The 26,644-nt window shown below is 43.3% G+C and overlaps 2 protein-coding genes across 2 annotated transcripts; one reads left to right on the forward strand and one right to left on the reverse strand.

Annotated features, from left to right (window-relative positions):
• Positions 1 to 7,687: 7,687 nt before the first annotated feature.
• Positions 7,688 to 14,087, forward strand: fzr1b (fizzy/cell division cycle 20 related 1b). Its single transcript, XM_069723283.1, has 13 exons — positions 7,688 to 7,799; positions 7,974 to 8,075; positions 8,197 to 8,260; positions 8,368 to 8,495; positions 8,800 to 8,882; positions 9,003 to 9,186; positions 9,966 to 10,031; positions 10,163 to 10,265; positions 11,378 to 11,559; positions 11,716 to 11,949; positions 12,237 to 12,341; positions 13,204 to 13,296; positions 13,476 to 14,087. The coding sequence occupies exons 1-13, from the start codon at positions 7,722 to 7,724 to the stop codon at positions 13,515 to 13,517; spliced, it is 1,464 nt and encodes a 487-aa protein (XP_069579384.1). The 5' UTR covers positions 7,688 to 7,721; the 3' UTR covers positions 13,518 to 14,087.
• A 101-nt stretch (positions 14,088 to 14,188) lies between these two features.
• On the reverse strand, positions 14,189 to 26,644 carry LOC138635686 (importin-13-like). The gene is made up of 21 exons (XM_069723282.1): positions 26,114 to 26,644; positions 25,372 to 25,497; positions 24,525 to 25,159; positions 24,309 to 24,449; positions 24,078 to 24,219; positions 23,204 to 23,370; positions 22,136 to 22,256; positions 20,673 to 20,820; positions 20,341 to 20,522; positions 20,226 to 20,252; positions 19,964 to 20,098; positions 19,129 to 19,275; positions 18,881 to 18,961; positions 18,614 to 18,751; positions 18,416 to 18,512; positions 18,290 to 18,342; positions 18,133 to 18,199; positions 17,964 to 18,022; positions 15,349 to 15,438; positions 14,993 to 15,174; positions 14,189 to 14,464 (listed from the first exon to the last, which is right to left on the reverse strand). The coding sequence occupies exons 1-21, from the start codon at positions 26,180 to 26,182 to the stop codon at positions 14,371 to 14,373; spliced, it is 2,901 nt and encodes a 966-aa protein (XP_069579383.1). The 5' UTR covers positions 26,183 to 26,644; the 3' UTR covers positions 14,189 to 14,370.

Here is a 26,644-nt window from a genome sequence, read left to right on the forward strand (position 1 = left end):
AAAAGGTGCCGTGAATAGATAACTTAACTAGATCAGGTCGATATTTAGTGTCGACTACACTCTGCCTTGAAAACATGGCCCGGTCCAGTTACACCTGTGCAGTCTTCCAAGGCAGGTAGGATGTTTGAAGCCTCTCGAGTGGATCTATCCTCTCTGTTGGCGTAATCCCACACGGACTCTGTGATGTTGAGCTCAGTGCTCTGTGGAGGCCAAACCATCTGTTGCAGGACTCCCTCGTCTTTATTTTTCTTTGTGAGTCTGACTCAGTGTTTGGGTTTTTTTTTTTTTTTTTTCTGCAGTGGAATGAATTTGGGACCAATCGAACTTTATTTTTTTCCTGACAGCATCGCGTAAAGGATAAGATTAGAAATATCTACGGTTCTTAAAACACAGTACCCCGCATTTCATGCCTATGTTTCACTCCGCTTTTATGTGTTCAGGTGCACAGTTCACTTTCAGCGTCACAAACGTGATGATGCATCTGCAAGATTCCGACTGATGTGGTTTTTGGTTCACGTCACGGCTCCTGTTTTTCAACTCTTGAGAAGAAAAACAGCGAGAAGGTGACAGAAGGAGGAAAACACCTCCATTCAGTCACTTCCCTGACAGTGATAACTGTGACTTCTCTTCCCTTTAAATGTTGAGTTCAGCGCTGCTGGACAGCGGGCCAGCAATGTAAACAGGAAGGGTAGAGATAGCGATGCTATGTGCAGGGCCCTCAGGGCATTCACTCTCCCATAGCTGCGAGCACCTTCACCCCAACAGATCTGAACAGGCATCTGAAATACGTGATCAACAGGACGGCATGCCGAGGAACATTTACATGAAGCCAGAGATGACTCGTACAGATTTGGCTTCAACAAAACAGACTTCACTAAAGACATCTGCTGATATGATCTGCTGATGATTTTCACTGTTCACATTGCATGGAAGCTCAGCGGCTCTCCTGATAGTGTGTTGTTTATCTGGTTAACGATTGTAGATTTACTTATTAACTTCTTTTGTTCTCAGCTGCTGACATCCGCAGCTCTGTTTCTCCTTTAGTTCTGTCAGGTGTTTTATAGCTTTCATCTGGTCACCGGGTTTTAAAACGACACTCATTATTTAACTATAAAAAATAACCAGCTGGGATAAAAAAAAAAAAAAATCCGACAGTACCAGTGCTGACAGACCGCTCAAAAGGTCCCTTGTTTAATGCAAAATGTACTGACCTAAAACAAGGTGAACGTATTCCATGTGCGATATATGATCAAAGAGTCCCGAGGTTCATTTTTGTTGAAACGTGTAACATTAAACTTTGGAGTTTGTGGATGTCTAGAAGACAACAGGAAACCTGAACCGTCCTCGTCTTCCTTTAGATTCGGCCAAAATGGGACAAGTGTTTATGGTAAACATGGGCGCAGACACTTTTCCACGGTGGTGGTCCACACTGCCATAGCAATGGGCAGAGAGTTTGTTTGAAACTCTAACACAAGTCCTGTGGTTTGTTGGCGACTGACGTCAGCAGGGTGAAGGCGCCCTGCTCCGGCAACGTCTGTGAACTGTCTGGGTTCAGGCCGGGCCGGACGCTCTGACTGCCAGCAGATCCAGTCGACAGCCACTCGACGTCCTTTCTCCACTCTACCAGCCAGGCCCTGAAAGGGCCCGCGGCCCGGGGCCAAGGCAGAGAGGAAGAGAACCACTTCCAGCCAAACAAACCTGCTCTCTCCATATCCACTTTATAAAAACAAATGTCTTCCTGCAGTTTCTCCTGGCCAGCTGCTGTTTGTTTTTAGTTGGGTTGACAGTAAGGAGTGAAGTCAGTGGGAGGAATACGGGGTAAAAATGGGGCAATCCGGGATAATTCAATAGTGGTGTGTGTGTGTGTGTGTGTGTGTGTGTGTGTGTGTGTGTGTGTGTGTGTGTGTGTGTGTGTGTGTGTGTGTGTGTGTGTGTGTGTGTGTGTGTGTGTGTGTGTGTGTGTGTGTGTGTGTGGACGGCAGAGATCAGCTCCGAGTGGCTGAGACAGATGGCTGAGGACGTGAGCTCAAAAAGACAGTTCTGCCCCGCTCTGAGGAATATGATGAATCTGGAAAAGATCAGATGAGGCAGTCGGCTTCCTCTCAGGCCTCTTCTGTGTCTGTGTCTCTGTCTCTGTCTGTGTCGCTGTCTGTGTCTCTGTGTGTGTGTGTGTGTGTGTGTGTGTGTGTGTGTGTGTGTGTGTGTGTGTGTGTGTGTGTGTGTGTGTGTGTGTGTGTGTGTCTTGTGTTTCATGGACTCTAAAAAAAAAAAAACCTCAGTAAAACTGCAGGATTAGGACAATAGCAGGATGCGTCCGTCCCAGTAAATGTCACAAATCATCAGAGTTATCAAACACGGCGGCAGTCGTCATAGATATGCCATTGTTTCTCCGAGTGTGGTTTTGCCTTTGCATGCAAATGTCTCAGATATATTTGAATACATGGAGCCCGTATGGCAGCAGTTATATAATCCGAAGAACAGGCAAAATGCACGAGAACTGTCACAACATATCCAGAATAAAAGGAGTGTTTTTGTGAGGGGAAAAAAGTTTTTTTTGTTTTTTTTTTGCACGCAGTGTTTAACTTTTATTATTCAAGCTTCGCCTTAAAGATCAGAATAATATAACTCAGTTCGATATGTGGAATACAAACACATTTTGGTAATTCTGTGTGATGAATGCTTTCTTTTAAAAAATATATATACACTGGATGTATGTGATTAAAAAAAAAATAGGTGGATCCTTAGACATTACTCTGTGTGTAAAGCACTCGTCTGTGTCAAATCACATTTAATCACTGTGTGTTTAAGGACGCGGCACCAGCCTGACATTTGTGCTGAGTCCTCTTGGCTCTTTACCCAGCATGCAGCCAGCTCAGGGATTGTTCGTACATGGAAGGAAACATCCCCGTGGGGACTCAACGGCCCACAAGAGTACACTGCGATCCTAGTTTGTCCAAAAAAAAATATATAATAAATATATATTATGCATGAATACTCACAGATGACACATTCGAGAACGTGCGTACACAGACACGCACTGAACACGTTGTGACATCCGGCAGATAAACTGATGTGACAAGGAACCCACTGCACCTGAGGGGGAAAAGAAGAAAGATAGAGGAGTGAATATTGATTATGCATCAAAAACCAGCCCGAGAAAATATATATATATTTTTTTATTCACCAATTTTCTGCCACTGGAGCTTTTCTCTGTGAAACCTGGAGACCATTATGGTCCGATCAAGTACCAGAAAAATCACATTTAATCCATGTGTCTTTCTCTTGATTTTTTTTTTCTTTTTTCCCCAGATCAATAGTTGTCCTGACCTGACTCGCAGACAAAGAGATGCACGGGGTCAGAGCATGCAGCTCTGCAGCTCTCTGGTGTGCGTGGGAGGAGACACTCAACGTGTGCTGCAGCGGCAGCAGTCTGTGGTGGAGGGGAACGAAACCGAGCGAGAGGGAGGCCTACACATTATGAAAACATCAGATACACCACATCTGTAGGGGTGACATCAACAAAACATTCGCACTGAAGCGCAATGCAAAGGTCATCCTGATCTGAGACCTGGGAGGTTACATTTAACACGTGGTCTTTTATTTTTCACCTAAAAACAGTTCAAATAAATGTTAAAACTGCTGGAAATTACACTTGAATCCAAGTTTTGAGGTGCCCTCAAATCCATAAGTAAACAATAAGGGCTTGCACTGTGTGTCTGACTGATCAAACAACATATGGCACTGCTGACATCATCTGAAGATAAGATGGTTGTTTGACAGTAAAACCTTGCCTCTGTGTTTTCCAGACTTCCGTTCATTAAGCAACAGCACTTACTTTTCCATCACAACTTTATCTAAAAGCTCTAGTTGTCTAACTGGAAAAAAAATAAAAATGCTGAGCCCGCTCTCAACACCTACAGCCTTACAGTCAACTTTTTCTTTCCATTTTTCATCATAGTGAAAGTGTTATTTTTCTTGTCATTGCGCAAGAGATGAGATTACTCAGAGTCCTATTGTTGTTTTGTGGATTCCAGTAAGGATCTGACAGCGTCACTGACCCGGCTTCCTCTGTGCCCACTCAACTGCACTGTATTACAGGAGCGATAAGGCTGCAGCATTTCCCTCCCCACCCTGACCAGGGTAAGCTCTACCTGGCTGCACATTGGTCTGTGTGGACATGATGGAGGAGGCAGATAAGAGAGGCTGTTGTGACTGGGCCGTCTTAAAAAGCAGAATGTGATGATGGTCAGATAGCTTCTTGTAAGTACATGCTCGGTGTTCGTGTCCCTTTGTGTCCCCATGTATGCACGTGTATGGCATGTGTAAAAATGGAGTGTGCTGCACAGAGAGGCCCGTAGTGCGTAATTTACAGCGGTGGGAAAGTGCTCGTATCCTTTACTTCAGCAAAGCAACACAACAGTCTAAAAATACTTCATTACATGGTCGAAATCACACTGAATAAAGAAGAGAGTTATCAGCAAAATACTGACAAGGCTTTCCATATTTTGTCACCTCATCAAAATGTAAAAGCCCAGTTTGTGTCAAAATTGAAGGTTACTATTCTCTCTCTCTCTCTCTCTCTCTCTCTATATATATATATATATATATATATATATATATATATATATATATATATATATATATATATATATATATATATATATATATAAAACGTCACACTACATCATATCATCGAAAATGTCCAAAAATGTCATACTGATATTGCAGGAATTCTTTCCATAACACTGTCTAACATTAATAATTAGACTTTGAATCTGTCAGAAGCCAAACAAGGCGCTAAAAGAGTGGAGGCAGATTGGTATTTTCAGCTGTTCCCTGTTCAGTATTGGTGGTGACGGGGGGGGGGGGGGCACCTGAGGGGGGAGACACACAAACAGGTTTTCCTCCACAATGGGAAATAAATTGAAAATAAACAGCAAATGACAAGAGACAGAAGCATCGACACAGGAGAATATATTTGACATATTCTCTAAAAGGCAGATTGGTTACGCCCACGCATGTGATTGTGCACGTGAAACGTGGTTTAGGAACATTTTCATGGTGTAGTGTGTGAAGCCAATGTAGATTCCCATGTTATCATGTGTTGCAACATGTAGTAAACATGTGTAATAGATGTGATCACGTGTCCGGGAGAGGAACGCAACACAACAGTCTAAAATACTTTATTAACAGTTCAATATCTCACTGAAGAACAACCGGATTATCAGCAAAATCTATTAAAAGTAAAAAAAAAATTATGTTTTTAATTTGAGTCCAGTGGTTCTGAACCAAAAGGCTTGTGTACCCATCCCAAGAGAAATTATAAAATGGGTTTGAAAGATGAAAAAACATCTTCATGGTGTAACATGAGAAGCACATGTAGGTTCCCACTTGTTGCAACATGTGATCACATGGGTCCAGGTGGAAAACATTTTCTGTGAGGGAACTACAGGTGTGTGTGCACCTGAATTGGTACTTCTGCAGTAGTTTGGGGGTATAAGTGCAGAACAGACGGCTAAAAGTGATTGATGAACACTAAATGGTGGATAAATGGTGAAAACAGCAAAAAGTAATGGATGAACCGTTGAAATTGCTATCTTAAAATAACAGATACCTAAAATGAATGGATAGCATCTTATTTGATTATTTTATCTTTTTGAGCTCAACATTTTTTTTTTATTTTCATGAACCTATCTTATTACAGCCGATATTTGAAGTCATATTTCTCTGCAATATACAAACTAAAGTAGGTTGAATTGGAGGCGGGCATGTGAAGTAGAACTCTAAAACTGTGCTTGATTACAATATCTACAGTACTGTCTGAATCCAAAAGAGACACGGGAAAGGAAATCAGAGATGATCTGTAAACAGTGTCTGTGTGTAGCTCACACTTGGTCGGCTGATATGTAAAAGCCAGCTGAGCAGTATGTCAAAGGGCATCGTGGCCTGAAGAGCCTACGTGCATCTCAGGGTGCCACCAAAGATGCCTTGTCTCCACTCTACCATGTCCGCCAGGCTCATTAAAACCCAGGCTGCATCAGGGCAGCCTTCCGGTGTCTGTCTCCATTTCAGTGCCCAGAGCAGAACCCACACAAAGATTGAGTTCAAAGAGTGAACCTCTATCTGCCTGTTTTATTTGCAAAGTGTGCTCTCCGGTACTGTTGGCAGGGGTGGGTGGAAAATTTAGTATCAATGAGGGCAAATGCAAGAGACCTTTATTTACTTTGAAGTCACGTTCACACGGGGGCCCTCAGGCAGGCGTATGCTATCAGTACCCTCTCTATCTGCTGGACACACAAACTTTTAATGACAATGCAGATTGTGTGCAGGTTCATTTAAAATCTATCTACAGGAGTCTCCATGACTTTTGGAGTTCTTGGTGGCCTGAGGACTATTTTCCCTACACACTTTTTTGGTGTCTTGACTTAGTGTGAGGAAATTGTGTTGTCTTTTTTAGTGTCTTATTTAACTTTTTAAATATGCAGAATAGTGGCTTATATATAGAGCGAGAGAGAGAGAAAGAGAGATAGAGAATAGTAACCTTCAATTTTGACTAACTGGGCTTTCACATTTGATGAAGGTGACAAAATATGGACAGCATTGTTAGTATAGGAAACAAGGAACAAATGTTTTGCATATTATATATAGAATATATATTATGAAACATGCCATCAATTAAAATGCATGTTTACAGTATTTTTCAAAAAAGGTCAAATCAAGTAGGAAAACAGCGGTTTTAACTGTTTCAGAGGGACCTGAGATCAAGCTCGTGTACTACAAAAGAAACGTTTCTTTAAAAAAAAAAAAATATATATATATATATATATATATATATATATAATTATGTTATTCTACTTCCGCTTAAAACGTTCACGTTGGATTTTGGAAGCGCTACGTAAATTATTGTGCAGTACAGCAGCGACACACTGTGGCCCTGCAGGGAATAACCAGCTATAGTGACAACATGTGGCCAGCGGGCGTCGCTGTTGAGTCGCGCCCCGCGTTGACTGCACAGACAGCAGAAGTCAGCCGAGCAATTTCTGCTCCAGCTGATTCGGTCGCCATCTTTATTCGTGAACATAAACAAGACCAGCGAGCGGCGTTGGCATTCGGACGCACCGCTGTTCCTCGGAGGAAAGCGACGCCAGACTCCCCCGCCGCGGCGCCGACCTCTTCGACCGAAGATGACGGTTGACTTGGTCACCTGAGCCGCCGCCGCCGTCGTCAGTCGGTAAGACATATAAGACAAGCGTCGCCGACGGGTCGTCAGCTGATGTTTGTTACACCGCTTTGTAAACGGGTTGTTGTGCGCGCGAGCATGATGCCATGACAACGGTGCGGCCGTCATTAACCGTGAAGCCTTCCGGCGTAAATCGAGGGGGGGGGAGGGGAGGGGGAGGCTCCGTGTACGTTTGCCTGTGCGCCGATAATAACGCCGACTCGGTGTTTAAACCGTGTAGGTTTAAACCTTCTCCTAACGAAGGCACCGAGCGAGCCAGGCCATTTGGTTCGTGTTCAACCTTTGCTTTGAAGAGCTGCTTGTGTCTTTACACCGCTGGTTTTCTGTTGTGAATTAAGGTGACCGGTTTTCCACAGAGATGGGGGTCCGCTGCGGATTTCCTCACCGGGAGGGAGCGGAGGTTTAAAGAGGGGGGCGGGGAGGGCAGCAGAGGGGGCGGGGGGGGGGGAAGCCTTTGCTGCTCGTCGTCAGCCCTGAAGAGATGGACCAGGAGTACGAGAGACGGCTGCTGAGGCAAATCAACCACCAGAACCTGCCGACGGAGGCCCGCCTGAGCAAGGTGAGGTCCGGAGGAGGAGGAGGAGGAGGAGGATGGTGGTGGTGGTGGTGCATGCACCACCCTGGAGAAACGGGGTTGTGCGCCGACACAGACTGACAGAAGTGAGTGCATGATGAGAATCACTGCCCTGCAGTAACCTCACTGGACCGCTCCTGTGTTGTTGGTCTTAAACAGTGTGTGAGTGCTACCTGCAGTCCTGTCAGTGTGAAGTCGGGGGACCGCTTCATCCCCACCCGCGCTGGAAGCAACTGGAGCATCAACTTCCACTACGCCAACGTGAGCTTGTTTATTCATTTATTTGTCTGCTCGGTGAGCCTTTCGCCTGACTTGTAAACACAGCAACAGCAGTAATGAAGGCTGAGGTTCACAGCTGACGTCCCTTTCCCTTCCTTTGCAGGAGAACTGTCGCTCTCCCAGCCAGAACCACAAAGCAAAGGAGGCCAGTTCAGATTCAAGCAAAGGTCGGGGATCCCCTTTCCTCCGATGTGTTATCCCCCCCTCCCCCGTTGATATTTCAAAGCCTTGATCCGTGTCTCATCACCGCTTTCAACCGCCGCCCCTCCTCCAGATGCTGTGGCGTACGCTGCCCTGCTGAGGAACGAGCTGCTGGGGGCCGGGATAGAGACGGTGCCAGACCCTCACACGGACGAACGGCGGCACGCAGTCCTCTCTCAAGACTCTCGCAGCCTTTTTAGGGTACAGATCATGTAAAAAAAAGAAAAAAAAATTCATTAACGATCCTGGACTTTTAACTGTCCAAAACCTGAAGGACAAAACATTCTGTCCTCCATAAACAACAGGTCACGAAGCTGTATACATGGTCAATAATATGATGTGTAGTGCCTGTGGTTTGATAGAATGACAGGACTCAACTATAAAATCCGTTTTCTGGTCCATCACGCATCGTAGTTGATGAATGAAGAGAAAAGTAGAAAACACTGACCTGGATTCAGCTTCACTTTCTGAATATGATTCTTCTTCGTGCTTCTCTTCTCTGCAGTACACTGTCCACACTAAGAGAGTGCCTTTCGATAGCGATAATGAAGTCTCACCATACTCCCTTTCTCCACTTAGTAACAAGAGGTATGAAGAGTCCCACTCGCTGCACGCCGAACAGAACTGGTGCTTTAAACTGTACTCGGCTCTTGTCGATTTTCCCTGTTTTTTTTTTTTGTTCATTTATTTATCTTGATGTTTCTGTAGTCACAAGCTGCTCCGCTCCCCTCGCAAACCAGCCCGAAAGATCTCCAAGATCCCCTTCAAAGTGCTGGACGCTCCGGAGCTGCAGGATGACTTCTACCTCAACCTGGTAGACTGGTCAGCGGGCAACCTGCTGAGCGTCGGCCTGGGAGCCTGCGTCTACCTGTGGAGTGCCTGCACAAGCCAGGTCAGGGTTTAAAGAGACGTCATGAGTTTCACCGCGGGATTTCTCCTCGGTTACCCGGTGCAGCCCCGCAGATGACGGAAATACAGTGCGTGTCTGTCCGGTCTCATCTTGTCCCTCTGCGATTTCATATCCTTGATTTTGCTGCGGTTTTGTTTTTTATTTTTTTCTCAAAAATTGCGATGCTGCGTGCAGTTTCGTTTTTTTTTTTTTTTTTTCCAGTTAAGCTACGGGGATTGTCGAAAGCCGCAAGTCTCGGAAAAAGATAGAATATGTTTTCGTTAACTATTATCTAATGAACGAACGTATGCTATATGTAATTACGCCCTATGATAATGAGCATACTGTACATGCCAGAAATATTTTAGATCTTTTTTTTTTTTTTATCATGAACTTAAAAAAACCATCATGTCAAAGTTAATAAGAACCGAGTCATAAAAGTGACCATTTTAAAATACAATCTATGGCTGTTATATAGAATACAGAGGCTACATCCTGTGCAAAAAAATAGTTGCTTTAAATTGTTATAATAGTAATAATAATTCAACACATAAAGTACGCTCCAAAATAAAGTTCTCTCTCTTACAACTGTGAGGAAATGTAAAACTAATTTAATTGAACGCACATGTATGATTACACTGATGCACGGAGGTGGAAAGATTTGCAGCATAATCCTCGTAATTAGACTACGTTTCCCATCAACCCTGTCACTTTTGTTTTTTGAGGTAAAAACTGACGGAAGTTGAAGTGTTTGATTATGTGTGTTATGTCTATGTTAACAGGTGACAAGGTTATGTGACCTCTCGGTGGATGGAGACTCTGTTACATCTGTCTGTTGGAACGAGAGGGTGAGGCTGCCTAATCTCATCATCTACTTATTTATCACACTGTTACAAGGCAGAGAGTAAGTGTTCATAGAGAGGAAAGTATGGAAAGAATAAAGTTGTATTTGATGTCCCCCCCCCCCCCCACCCGTCAGGGAAGTCTGGTCGCCGTTGGAACCCACAAGGGTTACGTTCAGATCTGGGACGCAGCCGGAGGGAGGAAGCTGACCAGTCTGGAGGGCCACTCAGCCCGAGTAGGTCAGTCACAGCTGGAAGACAGAGGAAAGAAGTGGATTTAGACTTTAATATGATTCACACGGTGGTGCAGTGGTTAGCATTGTGGCCTCACAGTAAAAAAAAAAAGGTTCTGGGTTTGAACCCGGGCCTCTCTGTGCGGGGTGCGCATGTTCTCCCTGTGCCCGCGTGGGTTCTCTCCGGGTACTCCGGCTTCCTCCCAACATCCAAAAACATGCACCTCAGGTTAATTGGTGGTTTTACAAATTGCCCTTAGGTGTGAATGAGAGCGTGAATGTGCTTTGTGTCTTTAAATACACATTAACATGAATCCAACATATTGTACCGAATGGATAAATGGGAGGCAGATGTTATCTTTCAGTCAGAAATGCGCACATTCAGCGACACACCGGAGCTCTCTCACGCTGGACACCGGTTCACTCACAGGGCGAGACTAGCCTGGACCCGTCCCTCAAAGCCTCCCGCACACAAAGAGGAGGCCCCGCCCCTATCGCTGCTGAGCCAATCACAAGGCGGCATGTTGGCTCTGTCAGGTTCCCCGTGATTGACAGAGAGCCTATTCAGTCCCCAGCTGACTAGAATCCCAGACACAAGGACACAATATTATTTGAAAAGAAGATACCGTTGTAAAAAAATAAATAAAACAAATTAATGAAAAAAAACAACGACATTTACTTCACCCACGAATCCTTGTGCAATCATTTTTGCAAGATATTGCTGGCTAAAACACTGCAGCTCCTATCCACAACAGCCAACTACTGAGGCCAGTATATTATTATGCCAAGTGTATGGACTTATGCCTGCTTAGTATTGGATGCACAATGAGAAGGTATGTTTATACATGGATCTAGGCTCAGTTTAATATAAAACACAATTTGATACAATATATATAGTAGGGGGACCCTGCTCCATCTCTATCAGTTTGGGGGTCCTTGGCCTGAGAACAGGCGTCCAGTTAGACGGACCAACTGCCCGAAGTTAATCCACAACTTCCAGCCAATCAGAATCCAGAGTTTTGAGTGTCAATGGTTTACGAACATATAAGAAACACCAGGTGGATTTTTGACAGCCGCAGTGAAACATGAGACCCTCCCCTCCCACTGTTCGTGCCCAAGGTGCTCTGGCGTGGAATGGGGAGCAGCTGTCGTCCGGAAGCCGCGACAGAGTGATCCTCCAGCGGGACGTCAGAACGCCGCCCTCTGCTGAGAGGAGGCTGCAAGGTCACCGGCAAGAAGTGTGTGGTCTCAAATGGTCTCCTGACCACCAGCACCTCGCGTCCGGAGGCAACGACAACAAGGTGAGGCAACAAAGGAAGGATTCAGAGTAGCATCTTGATACTGGTTCAAAGGATTAGTAGGAGTAAGTTAATTCAGGCTTTAATGATCTAGCAAAAAAAAAAAAAAAGTCTTACCCCAAAAACATCCTTCCTGTCCTCGTCTTGTCTCTTGCCCAGTTGCTGGTGTGGAACAGCTCCAGTCTTCTCCCCGTGCAGCAGTACAGTGACCACCTGGCAGCAGTGAAGGCCATCGCCTGGTCGCCCCACCAACACGGGCTGCTGGCGTCAGGTGGCGGCACAGCTGACCGCTGCCTGCGTTTCTGGAACACGCTGACGGGTCAGGCGCTGCAGAGCACCGACACCGGCTCCCAGGTCTGCAACCTGGCCTGGTCCAAACATGCCAACGAACTGGTGAGGACACACGCACACTCAGGAAATGTATAAGCCGTCTCTGTACCGAGTTATTGTCCTGTTCTGAGGTGGGTTTTTTTTTATGTGCCGTCACCAACGGTATGAACTGTGCAAGACATGATGTCATAATACACCTTTAATACACAAGGTTTAGTTTTTGCTGAGATGCGTTGACTAAAAATTATTTTTGAGGTTCTGGCCAGTGTTGGTTTTGTATTAAATTAAATAATATTCACAGTGTGTTTCTAATATTCCACTTCTTCTAACTCTTGGTTCTTCGTTTCCAGGTGAGCACCCACGGCTACTCTCAGAACCAGATCCTGGTGTGGAAATACCCGTCTCTAACGCAGGTGGCCAAGCTGACAGGACACTCCTACAGAGTCTTGTATCTGGTATGAACACATGTCTCAATGAGAGGCCATGCATGTTCACTAGAGGACCAACACATGCCTATTTGTGGTTGCTGAAATATATTCTACATATATGTTCCTGTTGTGGAAGATGTATACAGATACTATACATAAGAAAAAGTAGCAATAGCCCAGTTTAAAAATGATCTTTTATAAATTAAACTCCTGGATTTAAATTTTACAACCCTCTGCCATCGTGACAACGTGCAATAATGTACTTAAAAATACTTCAATAATGTACTTAAAGTACAAAGAGTGGACCCTGAGAGTGTTTATATCTTACATCTAATGCATTAAAGTAGGGGCAGCATTTAAATGTTGTATTCTGTTTAGTTTAAATGGAGGGAATTTGAACTCATTACACCATTTAATGCATGATATCTGGTGGGAGTTAAGAAATATGAGTAACTTTGTACAAGTAAAGAAATCCCAACATCTACAGTGTCTCTCTATTATGCTTGACTGAACTTCCTCTCAGGACCTTGTGGTGTGTATAAATGGTGGTTGATTGACATCGTCCCACCTGACAGTTGTTGTTAGGACCATTGGGTTTGGACATAGTTTGGTAACATCATGTTATTCTCAGCATAACTCCGCCCACTGTGCTCCTGACCTGAGAGGACTATATTCAGACAGTAGTTGAAAACATCTGTGTGTGTTTGCAGGGCCTCCAGTTTCCTTCTTAAATATAGAAGCACGAAGGAACTGAGCACGGGAATTTATCTCTCTTTCGAGACCTTCTCTGAGCATTTTGTTCATTCATTTCCAAGTATACACAAACCAAACTGTTCACTCCTTCACCACTTTTCCTCTCCTCCTCCTCCTCCTCCTCCTCCTGTCTCAGGCGGTGTCACCAGACGGAGAGGCCATCGTTACAGGAGCTGGAGATGAGACACTACGTTTCTGGAACGTCTTCAGTAAGACACGCTGCACCAAGGTACAGTCAATCAGCCCATTACAGACAGTATCCATCATATACAGACTGATAAAGTCTGACTAATTAAACATCAGTTGGAGAGGTATATTTTAGGGGATTTCTGGACAAAATAATCAGCAAAATCGCAGATTTAAGAGCCATTTGTCATATTTAAATGTTTCATCTCTTTCTCTTCCCAGGAATCAAAGTCAGTGTTGAACCTCTTCACAAGAATACGATAGGAAACAGCCCGGGGTCAGGACTGCTTCAGGAGGAGCCGCCTCCGCTGTGGTTGAAACGAGTCGAACAGCGACCCTCACAGACTGTCCTGCAGAACTCTCTCCTCTCAGCACCGACCTCCACCGCAACGCTAAAATCCACTTTTTTTTCTACGAAGGATGCAGCCTCCTCCACCTCCAACTACAACTGCCATCCCTCACAGTGATGTCACTGATTAAAAAAACAAACAAAAAAAAACTACACAAACAAAACAAGCAGTCTATTGTCACGACATGTTGTCTGCTACAAAACTTTTGGTCCTGTTCTCTTTTCTGTTGTGGAAGTGAAGTTGTTTTATTATATATTAGCAGAAGTATACGTGTACAAGAGTTCTAAGCTATATGATGTAATGATGTAACATTTTTAAAAGGCTCTCCTTTGTAACAGAGAGAAGATGCTGCCTGGATGGGGTAAAAGGGGGGGGGGTTTCTATATTTTGATAATGTGTGAATATGATCTGCAGCATTATGCAACAGAAGACAAACAATAAATACGTGAACAAACACACAGTTGCTTGTGCAGCTGCAACAAAACGATCTGTTTATTGTGTGTTCTGTTAGTTGGCAGAGAGATAGAGGATCCTGCTTTAAAACTGACAGAGGTGTTTTAATTAAAAACATGTTGCAGAGACTCTTTTATCATGATAACAGTCCATTTAATTCGTTTGGAGTTGGTTCAGTCCAAGTGTTGTGTTTTCCAGTGTCACCTGCCTAATTGAACAGTCTTATGGCACCAAGTATTGCTGAAACAGATTCAGATTTGGGTGGGTTTTTTTTTTTTCTTCTTCTCAAAGTAAAGAAATACAAGCAGCTCTGACTAGTAATCTGAGTATCCAGACCCCTGCAGACCTCGGCAGAGCAGAGAGAACTCCTTTACAATGTCCTTAACGCAGCGTTTGTTGGTTTGTTCCCTGGGAGACAGACACAAATGACAAGATAACGTTGACTGAGATATATGAAAAAAAAAAATGAAAAAAAAAAAAGCATAATATTGGGAAGACAGCACCTAAATCCTGTCATAGAGTTAGTAATGTTAAAGTGTTTGTCATTTTAAGTAAATCATTTTCTATATAAGCCAGTAGTTTATGATTAGCGTGTTTTTAAAAAAAAATTCCCTGCAGTTCAGTGTTTAACATGTGACCACCTGTTTTTACTGTTAATTATGGACATGCATGCTTTTTATATTGTGTATAAAGTATTTTTTAGTTCTGTTTAGCTTGGCATCAGCTCCTAATAGGAACTTAGTAGTTTGGCTGATTGCTGCTCCACCTTGTTCAACAGCTTTCCAAAGCAAAACAGGCAGAAAAAGCAGTCGTTGTGGCCAGAGAGCCAAAATAATGAGCTAAGAGATGTCGAAATGCACAATACCATCCATTGTTAATGTAAAAAGGTTTGTTAAAGCTGTGTAGTGTATACATCATTAACAGTTTTATTCTTACCTTAGAAGCTGCTGACTGAAGGTGAGTTTCTGCTCTGCGGAGACCTGAGCCGAGGGGAACCCCGGCGTCTGCAGTGTCTCTTTCAGCCACTGGGACAGCAGGGCGGGACAGTGTCTGTTGAGATTCAGCAGAACCTCAGAGAAGGGCTCCGTCAGACTGCGAGGAGAGCCGCCTCCAACCGCCTGAGGCAGGAATAAAAAAATGTACAATACGCTGCCATTAGAAGAGAGTGTGGTGGAGCCTGTTTTATATTAGACTCCATCTCAGGAACAAAAAGCATGCTCTGAGTTGAATACGTTTCGGTGGGTGCACTCTGATGATGGATATTTTCCTCTGGGATCTAAAGAGCGGTTCACCTGGAGTATAGTCTCTGTCAGGAGCTTTCCGTCCCTCTGCAGCACGTCACTGAGTGAGGGCATGTCTTTACAGCGACTCAGGAACTCTGTCTGCCAGAGACAAAAGATCATTTCTGCCATCAGTGGCGGAAAGTAACTCAGTACATTTTCACAAGTCCTGTACTTCAGTACAGTTTTGAGGTACTTGAGTATTTACATTATACTTCCGCTACACTACGTTTTAGAGGGGAAATATTGCATTTTATACTCCACTACATTTATCTGACAGCTTTGCTGTTACTTTTCACGTAAGGATTTGACACCGTTAACATCCACACAATGGATAATATAACGAGCTTTTAAAACACAACATATTGTGAAATTAAACCAGTTGTCCCCAACCCGTTTGTCCTCTGATGTCTTACAAAAATTGGAGTAGTTGGGTCACATTACAGATGTCATTGAGTTTTTAACTGCTCCATCCATTCATCCATCGTCTATACCCGCTTTATCCTGAGCAGGGTCACGGGGGGAGCTGGAGCCTATCCCAGCTCACTTTGGGTGGAGGCAGGGTTCATCCTGGACAGGTCTCCAGTCCATCACAGGGCCAACACTTATAAACAGACGGAAACTAACACCATTCACACCTAAGGGCAATTTGTAGAACCACCAATTAATCTGAGGTGCATGTTTTTGGATGTTGGGAGGAAGCCGGAGTACCCAAAGAGAACCCACGCAGGCACAGGGAGAACCTGCAAACTCCGCACAGAAAGGCCCCGGATTTGAACCCAGAACCTTTTTGCTGTGAGGCCATAATGGTAACCATTGCACCACTGTGCCGCCCCTTAAATGCTCCAACAAACTGAATTTTCCCTATAAACTTTTCACACCATTTCATTTAACCCTCCTGTTATGTTGCACTTCAAATTGACCCGTTTCCAAGTTTGAAAATCTAGAGAAAATATTTTAAAGTACTTTTTTCTGTATCAAACTTCTTCTGCTTGCCTTAATTAGTGTAATCAACGTAAAATAAATTTTAAAAAAAATCATGTATTTGCAACCCCTCCCTGCAGGTTTATATTACAGAGATGATGTTCGGGTCAATTTGACCCGACAGTTAAAGTGGAGGCTGAAAGGGGTCAAAAGTGTCAAGTTTAGACCATTTCTTTCATTGAAAATGTGAGACAGTCTTTCTTACTCCCTCCCACCATGTTTCACCCCATTTCTCTCAACCTATTTCATCCCAATCTCGCACATACACTCTCTTTCTAACTACCCCCACCTGTGCGAGAAATACAGATTCTATTTTGACAGGAACCTTTTTTTTCCCCGCAGGAAAACTGCGCCCACACTTAGCAGGGGGGAGGCGAAACATACAAAATGGTTGCTTAGGAGTCCTACCAACTATACACTCTGCAGAGTATACACAGCAGCTTACTGGAGGACAACATGAGCGACAGAAACAAAAGGACGACAGCCCTGGAGGCTCTGGAGCACATCCTTGATCACGACAGTGAAACAGAGGAGGATGTGTCTGAAGATGAAGACCATCTTCAGGTCAATTCAGATTATAATGGGACTGATTATGAACCATCAGATGAGGAATGTGATAGACCTGTTCCTCCAAGCGAGACATTCGTGTCAAAAAAAATCGTGAAATACAGCGGTCATCCTCACCCAATACACATCAGCCGAGACCGTCTGCCGAAAATATTGTAAAGACAGTGCCAGGCCCAACCAGGATGGCGGTGACTCGTGTCACAGACATCAAGTCAGCTTTTGAGCTGGTCATTCAAAACTCAATACAGAAAGTCATTCTAGAAATGACTAATCTAGAAGGGACACGTGTTTTGGGGGAGAAGTGGAAGGAGCTGGATGAAACTCAATCCTTATGACTCATTTGGCTTGATTTTGAGTGAGCTGGTCAACATGACCCTGAACAGCAGAGGTGTCTCATCTCTATTTATCTACATCACCCCATGAAAAAAAGAAAATTTCAAAATGCAAATACAATTTAGGAAAAAATACATGTTATGGTAGACTAATGCAATTTATATCTAGGTTTTTCCAGTGTACCTAAAAAAATACATTTAAAAAAAATTAATTTTTCATGAAAACGAGTGAGTTATCCTAATTGAACTATGATGTATGGAGGGGTAAATAACTCCATTCCACTAAAAACTGATTGAATTGTTAGTAATGGTGTTGGTGATGAGGTACAAACTATATTTATTAGGATTTTTTTTGGTTTCTGACAACTTTTGGATGATTAAACATGCACCGGGTCACATTGACCCGGGAACATCATTGCTGTACATAAGAAACAAACATAGCAGGAGGGTTAAAAACAATTTCAACATCTCATCAAAAAACAGAGATAAGAGAAAAATATTTTTAAAAAACTGAAAATGGATTTGTGGATCAGAACTTTGTTTTTTCTTCTGTCCTCTCCCAGGAATCATTATTATCATCACTAGTTGTGATGGAGCAGTGTTAAATTGCCGGACTGGTAATTTCACTTAAGTAAACGATGTAAATACTTCTTCCACTACTGTCTGAGATGATGAATGATGAATTGAATTTAGAGAAGAAATTTGGTGTAATATTAATTATTGCACATTTCTGCGTTGACTTACAAAGAACAGACTGGCAGCTTTTACTGTGGGTGTCTCTGGGAACTTGATTGACAGAATCCCTAAAAAAACACAGTATACATTTATTTTTTTATAAATCCCAAAGATGTTCAAACTATTATTCCCACATTTGTTATTTCTGTATACAGTATAAATATGTACTGTTACTTACCACAGTAAAACAGCGCTTTAATATCTAACTGGTCAGACTGGTACAAGTCCGGCTTCCTTTTAAGGATCTAACAGTGGAGGGAACACAGGTACCGTAGTTATAGACAATGATGTCTGATCCAGATGTGCATGAAGATGGGCAGGTGTGCTCAACCAACCTGAGCATGAAGGTGCATAAACGACTCTGCAATATCAGGATGATCCCTCGGACCTGCCACATAAATACAGGATGAGACGAGTCACCGTTTAAAACAAGCAGACATTTCTCCGCAGACGTTTATTACCTTGTTGAAATATAGTGAGCGTGGTGGAAGTCAAGACTTCAGTGAGGCTTCTGATGTTTGAGAGGTGATGTTCCTCTGCAGCAAATATGTGAACCATCTTTAAGAAAAACAAAACAGAGACGGACATGTGATCTCGGTAGCACGAGACAGTCTTCATTAGAGTCGGAGGGAAAATGTGTTTTTATTGTGGAGGTGTACCTGACATGCCAGATCCAGAGCCGAGGCTTGTGGGAAGGCGCTGTAGATCTGGCCCAGCATCTCACTCAGCTGAGCCACCATGGGCCCGAAATCATGTAGGAGGGTTCGAACTGATTTATCAAAAACCCCACACACTGCCTGGAGGGGAGGGGAGAGAGAAAAGAGAGCCGTGAGCAAGTGTGAGTCATTAAACACGCATACATAGATAGATCATGTATGCACAGATACACACATACATATTTATGGAGGCAGTGAAAACCCTCCTACCTCTACCACCTCTGAGTCATGGAGCCACTTGCTGAGAAGGGTCTGGATCAGAGTGAACACTTGTTGTAGCACTACCACAATCTGAATTTAAACACACACACACAAAAAATACAGAATTTATTTTGATATAGACAGGATAGTAAAAACAAGATCATATGAAGTTTAGGTTGATCTCAGCAAAATTATACATTTTAAACTCATATAATAGTGGTTTATGAAGGTGTGTTGTCGTTTTTCTCTGCGCTTACAGGGTTTTGTGTGCTTGGAGAGGGTGTGAGTGCAGGACCGGGTCCTTCCTCTAAGCTGTCTGGCTGTCTGTTGATGTCCAGAGTGGTGAAGAGACTGGACAGCATGCCCAGGATGTGGATGATGTTCTGTTTATTTGTGGGATTAGGCTATAGGGAAAAGATGAAGAGAATAAATAGTAGACACGTTTTGATAAATGCCAGAGCGATTTTACTGTTGTTACTGTGAAATTTGTGTCAGATGATGCAAAAAGAGGAAACCGTGAGTGTCTGAGTCATTTCAGACACAGACCGTGAACTCCTGATGGTCACTCTGAATAATAGTGTCATTGAAATGCTCTTTGTACTCTTTACAAAAGAGCACCGCAGTCTGATGAACTGAAGATTTTTGGGGGATAAGAGAAGATTTTTTTTAAAGGATGTAGTACTCCTACTGTAGTAGTACTACTACTGACTATTATTATTATTAGTGGTTTACATTATGTAACAAATACATATTTTTGTGCCTGTGAGCACACTTTCATAACAGTTTTGTTCATTTACTGTAATAGATTGTTCTATCTGCGTTTCATTATAACTGGTTTGAAGTGGAGAGGACTCAGTGTCACACATTTTCATGCAGGATTTAAGGAACATTTGAATTAAAACATGATGACAATTGTGGAGGTTGTTAGACTATTGACAGCCAACAACACCCACGCTTTCCTGGTGATGCAGAATTGCTTTGTTTTTCAGTCTGAAAACTCTTACTAAATTACATCGAACATCCAAATAATAATAATGCACTTGATACAGCCTGCTTTATTTGTACCCGTATTTGTAGTTATTATTTATTTACCTCCTGCTGGGCCAGTGTATCCAGCTGCTGGACGTGAGGGGTGATGAGCAGGTGCAGTCGGCCTAAAATCTCCTCCAATGGCAGGGCGGACAGTAGGAAACCCAACGCCTGCATGAGCCACATGCACTGGCTGCTCTGCACACACACACAAACACATTGACACACACATAGATACACAATACACATCATAAGTGTTGCCCTAAGAGAGAAGGATGTGTACAAAATAATATGAAAGTGTTAATGTTGACGCCTGTTTACTCACCTTATGGATTTCTTTTACCAGTACATCCTACAGAAAAAAAAAAAACAAACACAAAAACATCAGTCACACCACATGTGACCGACGTCCTGCGACTGTGTGAGGTTATGTGTCTGACCTGTGACACTGTTAGGATGTCCTGAGCGTAGGGGCCGAGGTCGTGCCGGCACTCCCTGCAGATCCTCTTCAGCGTAGAGACGCTGGACACAGACAGCTCCGGCTTCACCAGGCCCTGAAGCACCATGGGTAATATACCACCCAGCATCACCGGGTGGTCGGCCAGCCACTCAGCCAGTGACCCTAAATCAAGGGAGATGAAGGAATTTGGGATTTTACAATAAAGTTCATATGACAGAGCAGATATATGAATGATAAATGAGCACAAATCAGTTGTTAGATACATTTAAATCGACAATAAACCAGTATAGAATAGAAAACAGGTGTCTGTACCTATAGTGTACATGACGGTGTCGGCCAGCATGATGTTGCTGATGTTGATTCTGGGGATCAGACCGATGAGACCAGGAATAACATCCGAGTAGTTCACATCTATGGTCTCTGCTATGGACTGAAAGCCGAACAACAAAGCTTCAGTGTCCTTAAGGTGGAGAGAAACAAAACGTGATGTTACATGGAGAGAGGTGGCAGCAGCTACACAACCAGGAAGAAGGAATGAAATGATTGCAGATGACAGTGACAACTGATACATGTTTGTGCTGAATCCTGTCACTCACTAATACAAGCTACTTTGCATGTCACATCTGTGCTCAGATAAGACTAAATAGGATGAAGCATATTACAGTAACAATAAAATGACAAACCACACAGGGGAAATAAAATTAATTGTCTAGAAAAGCTAAATTAAATCATTCAGAAGCATCAACTGTATATAAAAGACATAAGAAGATATTGTTTTTGATGGTTTATGTTTGGTCAAATTTATGTGGGTGCAACGTATTTCTCAAAATAATCAGTGAAATGACATGTTTTAGTACGTGAACCATTTGTAGACGTTGGACTGGATATATGTATATTACAACATATATGATTACAACTTCTACTAAAACCAACAATAAAGCATTGCTGAGTTATCCGAGCAACTTTACAAACTGTAGTTTAATGGATTTGTTCACAAAATACAGGTTTTTAATGAATGTGACTAAAGGGAAAACATGCAGAAGTATTTTACATTGACTTTGGTCATGTTGCAGTACATCATGTGATTTTATTTTTATTTGGACAGAATGTCTCGTTGTCTGTGCAAACTCTCTTGACCGTTGAGGCTCTTTTCGCTACAATTATAGTTCCTCCTTTCCTCTTTCCTCACAAAGGCTATTTCCCCTCATCTGGACTTGTGTTTACAGTGAAAAGGACTAAGGGAGGGAAACGTGGATTTAGTTAAGGTAACTGAGATGTGCCCTTGCATTTCAGAAACAGGAAAATGCTCCAACCTCTGTCTCTTCAGTCTAATGTTATCTTTTAACTTCCTGTCTACACTGGAAGCATGTGTTGCCGAGTATGTTGACGTCTACTGCCTGTGATTGCCTTGTGTCCATATTTTAACAGATATCTGACCAGGTAGAAAAATATAATGTGCATAGTGACAGTTTGACAGAGATGGATGACAGAAATTGAGACACTTTCTTTTCCAGACGTCGACTGCTATTTAGTTGCAATTAGCTGCACTAATTAGTTCAGTTCTCCTGCGCAGCACTCAGATCAACTGGTTGGCTTATTATTATAGTTGTGCTGACCGGACAGAATGTATTTGTGTTTTTAACGTGGCTCTAACAATATGATATCACAGCAGAAGTTGTCACCGCATGACATCCCTGGATGTTATTCACTGCTGTACAGGTATGATCATCTACTTTCACACTCAGTGCCTCAGTGGGAGTTGTTAATTACATTACCTGCCATACTGCTGACTGCTGAGGGTCCATCAGCTGTCTGCCCAGCCTGTCGTAGAGATTACTGAGCAGCTCGGCTCCCAACATTTCATACACGTACATGAGAGTGTCAGAGATGTCTACCCTGCAGAGCAAATAGCCGAGACAACAGAGTTGTAAATATGACAAACGTCATTCTGCTAAACATCCTATTCTCGCATTATTATGGTGTGCATTTGAACATACTAACGCTACCTTAAATGATTGCTGTGCTAAGTACAGCCCCACTGCCAGGCTTTTTGTCATGTCTGTTACTACATTTTAATCAAACTGAAATACAACCCAAAAAAGTTTGGACGCTATGTAAAATGTAACTAAAAACAGATTGTGATGATTTGTAAGTCATGTAGAACCAAAAATAAAGTGAAAATAGAATAAAAGCAACATATGACATGTTGAAACTGAGAAATGTTATTGTTTTATGAAAACTTGTATGCTCATTTTGAATTTGATGGAAGCAACACGCTTTGAAAAACTTAAAAGAAATAATCGTAATAAAAGAAACATAGTAATAAGGTTAACTTGCAACAGGTCAGTAAGGGGAAGGGGTTCAAGATGACATATGACAAAGGAGACAACTTTAGAGCAGCTAAAATCCTATATCAGGCAAGAATGGGACAACATTTCACTTTTAAAACCCCAGCAACTGGTCTCCTCAGTTCCCAAACATTTACAGTGTTGTTAAAAGAAGAAGTCATGCAGTAAACATGCCCCTGTCCCATCTCTTTCTAAATGTGACCATGCCATCAAATTCAAAATGAGCACATCTTTTTCAAAAAGCAATACGATCTCTCAGTTTCAACGTTTGATATGTTGTCTTTGGCCTATTTTCAATTTAATATGGGTTTACATAGTTTGCCAATAGCGTTTGGTTTTTATGTACATTTTACACAGCATTTCGCCTTTTTTGGGAACAGGTTTGTATTTTAAGTTCCTACTTTGGAAAGAAAATGAAGTGTTCTAACTCCAAAGGCTTTGACTGAAATTCAGCTTTAAAGCTTCTTAAAAACTTCCATCAGTTTCTTGTCTTGCCTGTAAATTCGAAACTGCTCTTTGTCATCAGACGACCAGGAGTCATATTCCTCCTGGGAGGGATAGTGGGATTTATGGAGCAGCACGTCCACCAGTTGGAAGTAAACCGGCCTGTAGACCTGCAGGTACACTGCCTGTCTGTCTTCCTCAAATGACAAAATGTCATCCTGAAATTTTTAGAAAAAATAACAAAATAAAGCTTCTGTGTAAATTCAATGAGGAAGATCTGCTCCCTCGTGTTTAATCTTCGTTCCTCTGTCGGTCAACATGTGCTCATCCTCCTGCTACGTTTTCTTTCATTTTACCACGTTGTCAAATCACTCATTCATAATCTTGTCATCAATTCATTTTCACAATGCACAATTTCTCCCTGCATTCTTGAGCCGATCAGTTTCGTGTCCCTATTCTTTAAATGTCATCATAATTCTGTCATTTTGTCTCTCACACCTCCTGATGCAACCCTCCTCTTCCCCGCCACGGCCTCATCCATCTGGTTTCCCTGGGAGCCTCAGCTGAAGTTTACATCTGTCATCTCTGCTCTCCCCTCACCCTAACCGCTCAAACAGATGACTGGCCACTTCCGAGCCTGGTTCTGTCTGAGGTTTTCCCTGTTAAATGGTCGTTTTTTTACAATTCTCTGAATTGTTGCATTCCTGTATTAAGTGCCCTGAGATGTCTTAGTTTGGGATTTAGCACTACATACACATTTTAAATCCATATAATCCACCCTACCACCAAAACCTAATGTATACATCCTTTGTTAAACCATACTGGAGTGATTTCTTACTAAAGGAGAAACAAACATTTTATGTGGAAAAAGATCAACTTAATGGAAACATAAAACCTCTATTTATCTTTACTTGAGTGTCCATACCTGCAGAGTGTACCAGAAGGTGAGTGTGAGGGAGCTTGTGGTCTCACTGACAGGGTAGTGTCCAGGGATGCCAGTACAGAACAGAATCATATTAACCAAAGCCAGATATTCCTGCCAGTGGTCCACCTGTTCCAACAAAACCCTGTCAGACACAAACAAATTAAGCAATAAAAGACTAATAATGAGGCCTGGTTAGAAGGAGGGGCTGTGTGTGTGTCCATCTGTGTGTACCTGGAGTGTGTTTCCCCCATAGCAACGGCAATGCGACAGATTCCATGTGAGGTTTCCATGTCCCCGTCCTGGGCTGCCGTCTTCAGCTGGTCATGGAGACCAAGCACCAGAGGCATCAGGTTCACCAGAGCATTAACGTAACTGCACACAAATGTTATGAGTCACACACACACAGTATAAACTTAACGTCACCTCATAACGTTGTGTGTTTCTCACCTCTGGCAGTCAGGCTGTGAGATGGCGTTAACTATCGTCTCCACAGCGGTGTCGAACAGCTCTGCGTTGGACAGCGCAGTGAAACAGTCCTGGACCAGCTCCTGGCTTTCCCCCAGCGGCACATCCAGCCCCACCCAGCTGGACAGACAGCGCAGCACTTTCTCCTTCACCTGATTCGAAGAGTCCTGGCTCTGCAGGAGCTGTCGCAGCATGGGACACACCACCGCCCACTCCCCGGCCAGAGCCTCCCTCAGCTGGCCACGGTGCGCTTGAGCCAGTCGGCTGCTCTGGAACTCCTCTGGAAGGACGGTGAGAAGCTCCAGCAGGGCGAGACAGTGTGCGTGGGGGTCCTGAGAGGCCTTTGCACCATCTTCAGGGTCGGGTTTCTGCGGTTGGAACGCCCTCACCATGTCTGCCACAGGCTGGGACCAGGCCTGGGGAATTAGGTTAAGAGCCATAGAGGCGAGGGCGACACACAGACGAGTCAGCACCATTCTGGGCCCCGAGGAGAAGTGTAGGATGTGGGAGAGGAGTTGCGTCCGGAGGCTCTCGTGCTGGTCTGTAGGGAGGTCGCTCCAGTGACGGGATATCTTAGTGTGGAGGGTGCTGGCACCAAAAAACTGAACCTCTGGGATCTGTAGAAAGACACACTCACACTGTGACCATATTCTAGCAGATGAGGAAACGGCTTTGAACTCAACACATTAAATATCCATGTTTTTCAGTTCTGATCTGCATTCTGTGGGGAAACTCTGACATTCATGCTGCCTAGTGTTCCTTCGAGAAATAGTGGAAAATATAATATGTCTAGCTGGAGTGGTTGTAGAGCAGAACCATGACTACAGACCTTGTCAGGGCTGAGCAGGGCCCAGCAGAACTGCCATGCCTGTGCAGAGGCCTGGGCCTGGGTCAGCCACTTCTGGGCTACGTTCTTACGCTCCATGTCTGGATCAAAGTACAACTGGTAGAGAGCCTGGGGGAGGAAGGACATGCCAGTGCAGAGGGAAAGTAAGCAATGTGGTAATTGCTGTTGGAAACACTGGTACATATTGATGAGAAGACTGTGATAGAACAGAAATCATCCATGTTTCCTATTTAGTTTGAATGAGGAGGTTTGTATAGTACTACTCCCACATAGAAATCACTTTAAATAAATAACCGTGCATACAAGATGACCAATTGTTAGAATAGAGTAAAAAAAAATGTGTTGTCATAGCAACTAATCCAAAGCACATGGTGTTAGTTATTATTAGGACAGCATATGCTTATTGCTGGTATCATGTTACAAATGGTCCAGTTTGTCTAATCTCCCTGTGTTAAACCACAATTATTAAACCACAATAATCAAACTACAATTATTAAAGTAAAAAAAGTTTATTGATGATAACTGCAGTTATTTTACAATTATTATAACAAATAATAAATATTAGATTAATACAGGATGATGCAGTAACAATTATTTTTCAGAAAACTATGTATTCAGATTATCTTGCTTGTTTTTAATCACATTAATGCGGTTACATACCTGCAGGACTAATTCAATAAACAGTCATCTATTGAATTGGCTGATAATTGATGAAGTAACTTACCGACTCCACATTCTCCACCGTTAACTCCAACTCCACCGGGCGGTCTCCCGGGTTGACTGGAGGCTCCATCTGCCGCAAACGTACAGGTTCCTCTCCTGTTGCTGCTGGCTATCCTTTAGAAATGAAAAACCTGATCTGTAAAAATAAATAATAAAAAAAAAAAAAGGGCGTTCACCGTCCTCCAGCTTGTGTCAAATCACGGTGACAGAAGGACGCAGCGGGTCACTCAGCTGCCCATACAGCCCACATGTGAGCTGTGCGCTCAGGCGTGACGACACACTGACCTCTGCGGGGACTGAAAAGTTGTTGGCTCTCAGCAAACACTGTCACACATTCAACTGGGACTTGTCAGTGTCTATAAATCAGTTTTCACGCCAAGTCTGCAATAGTAAATAAGGCAGTAAAAGTTGCCCACAGCTTGTACGTGTTCGGTGCGACTCTCAACAGGCGCTCCTGACGCAGACAACTGCGCCTCTGACGCACTGACATCTGATTGGAGCAGCGGCGCCACAGCACAGCAAAGCGATGCAT

This window comes from Brachyistius frenatus, unplaced genomic scaffold (genome assembly GCF_029030835.1).
Source record: "Brachyistius frenatus isolate BFR_SWC_R1_liver_20210118 unplaced genomic scaffold, ASM2903083v1 Contig_322, whole genome shotgun sequence".
Taxonomy (NCBI): Eukaryota; Metazoa; Chordata; class Actinopteri; family Embiotocidae; genus Brachyistius; species Brachyistius frenatus.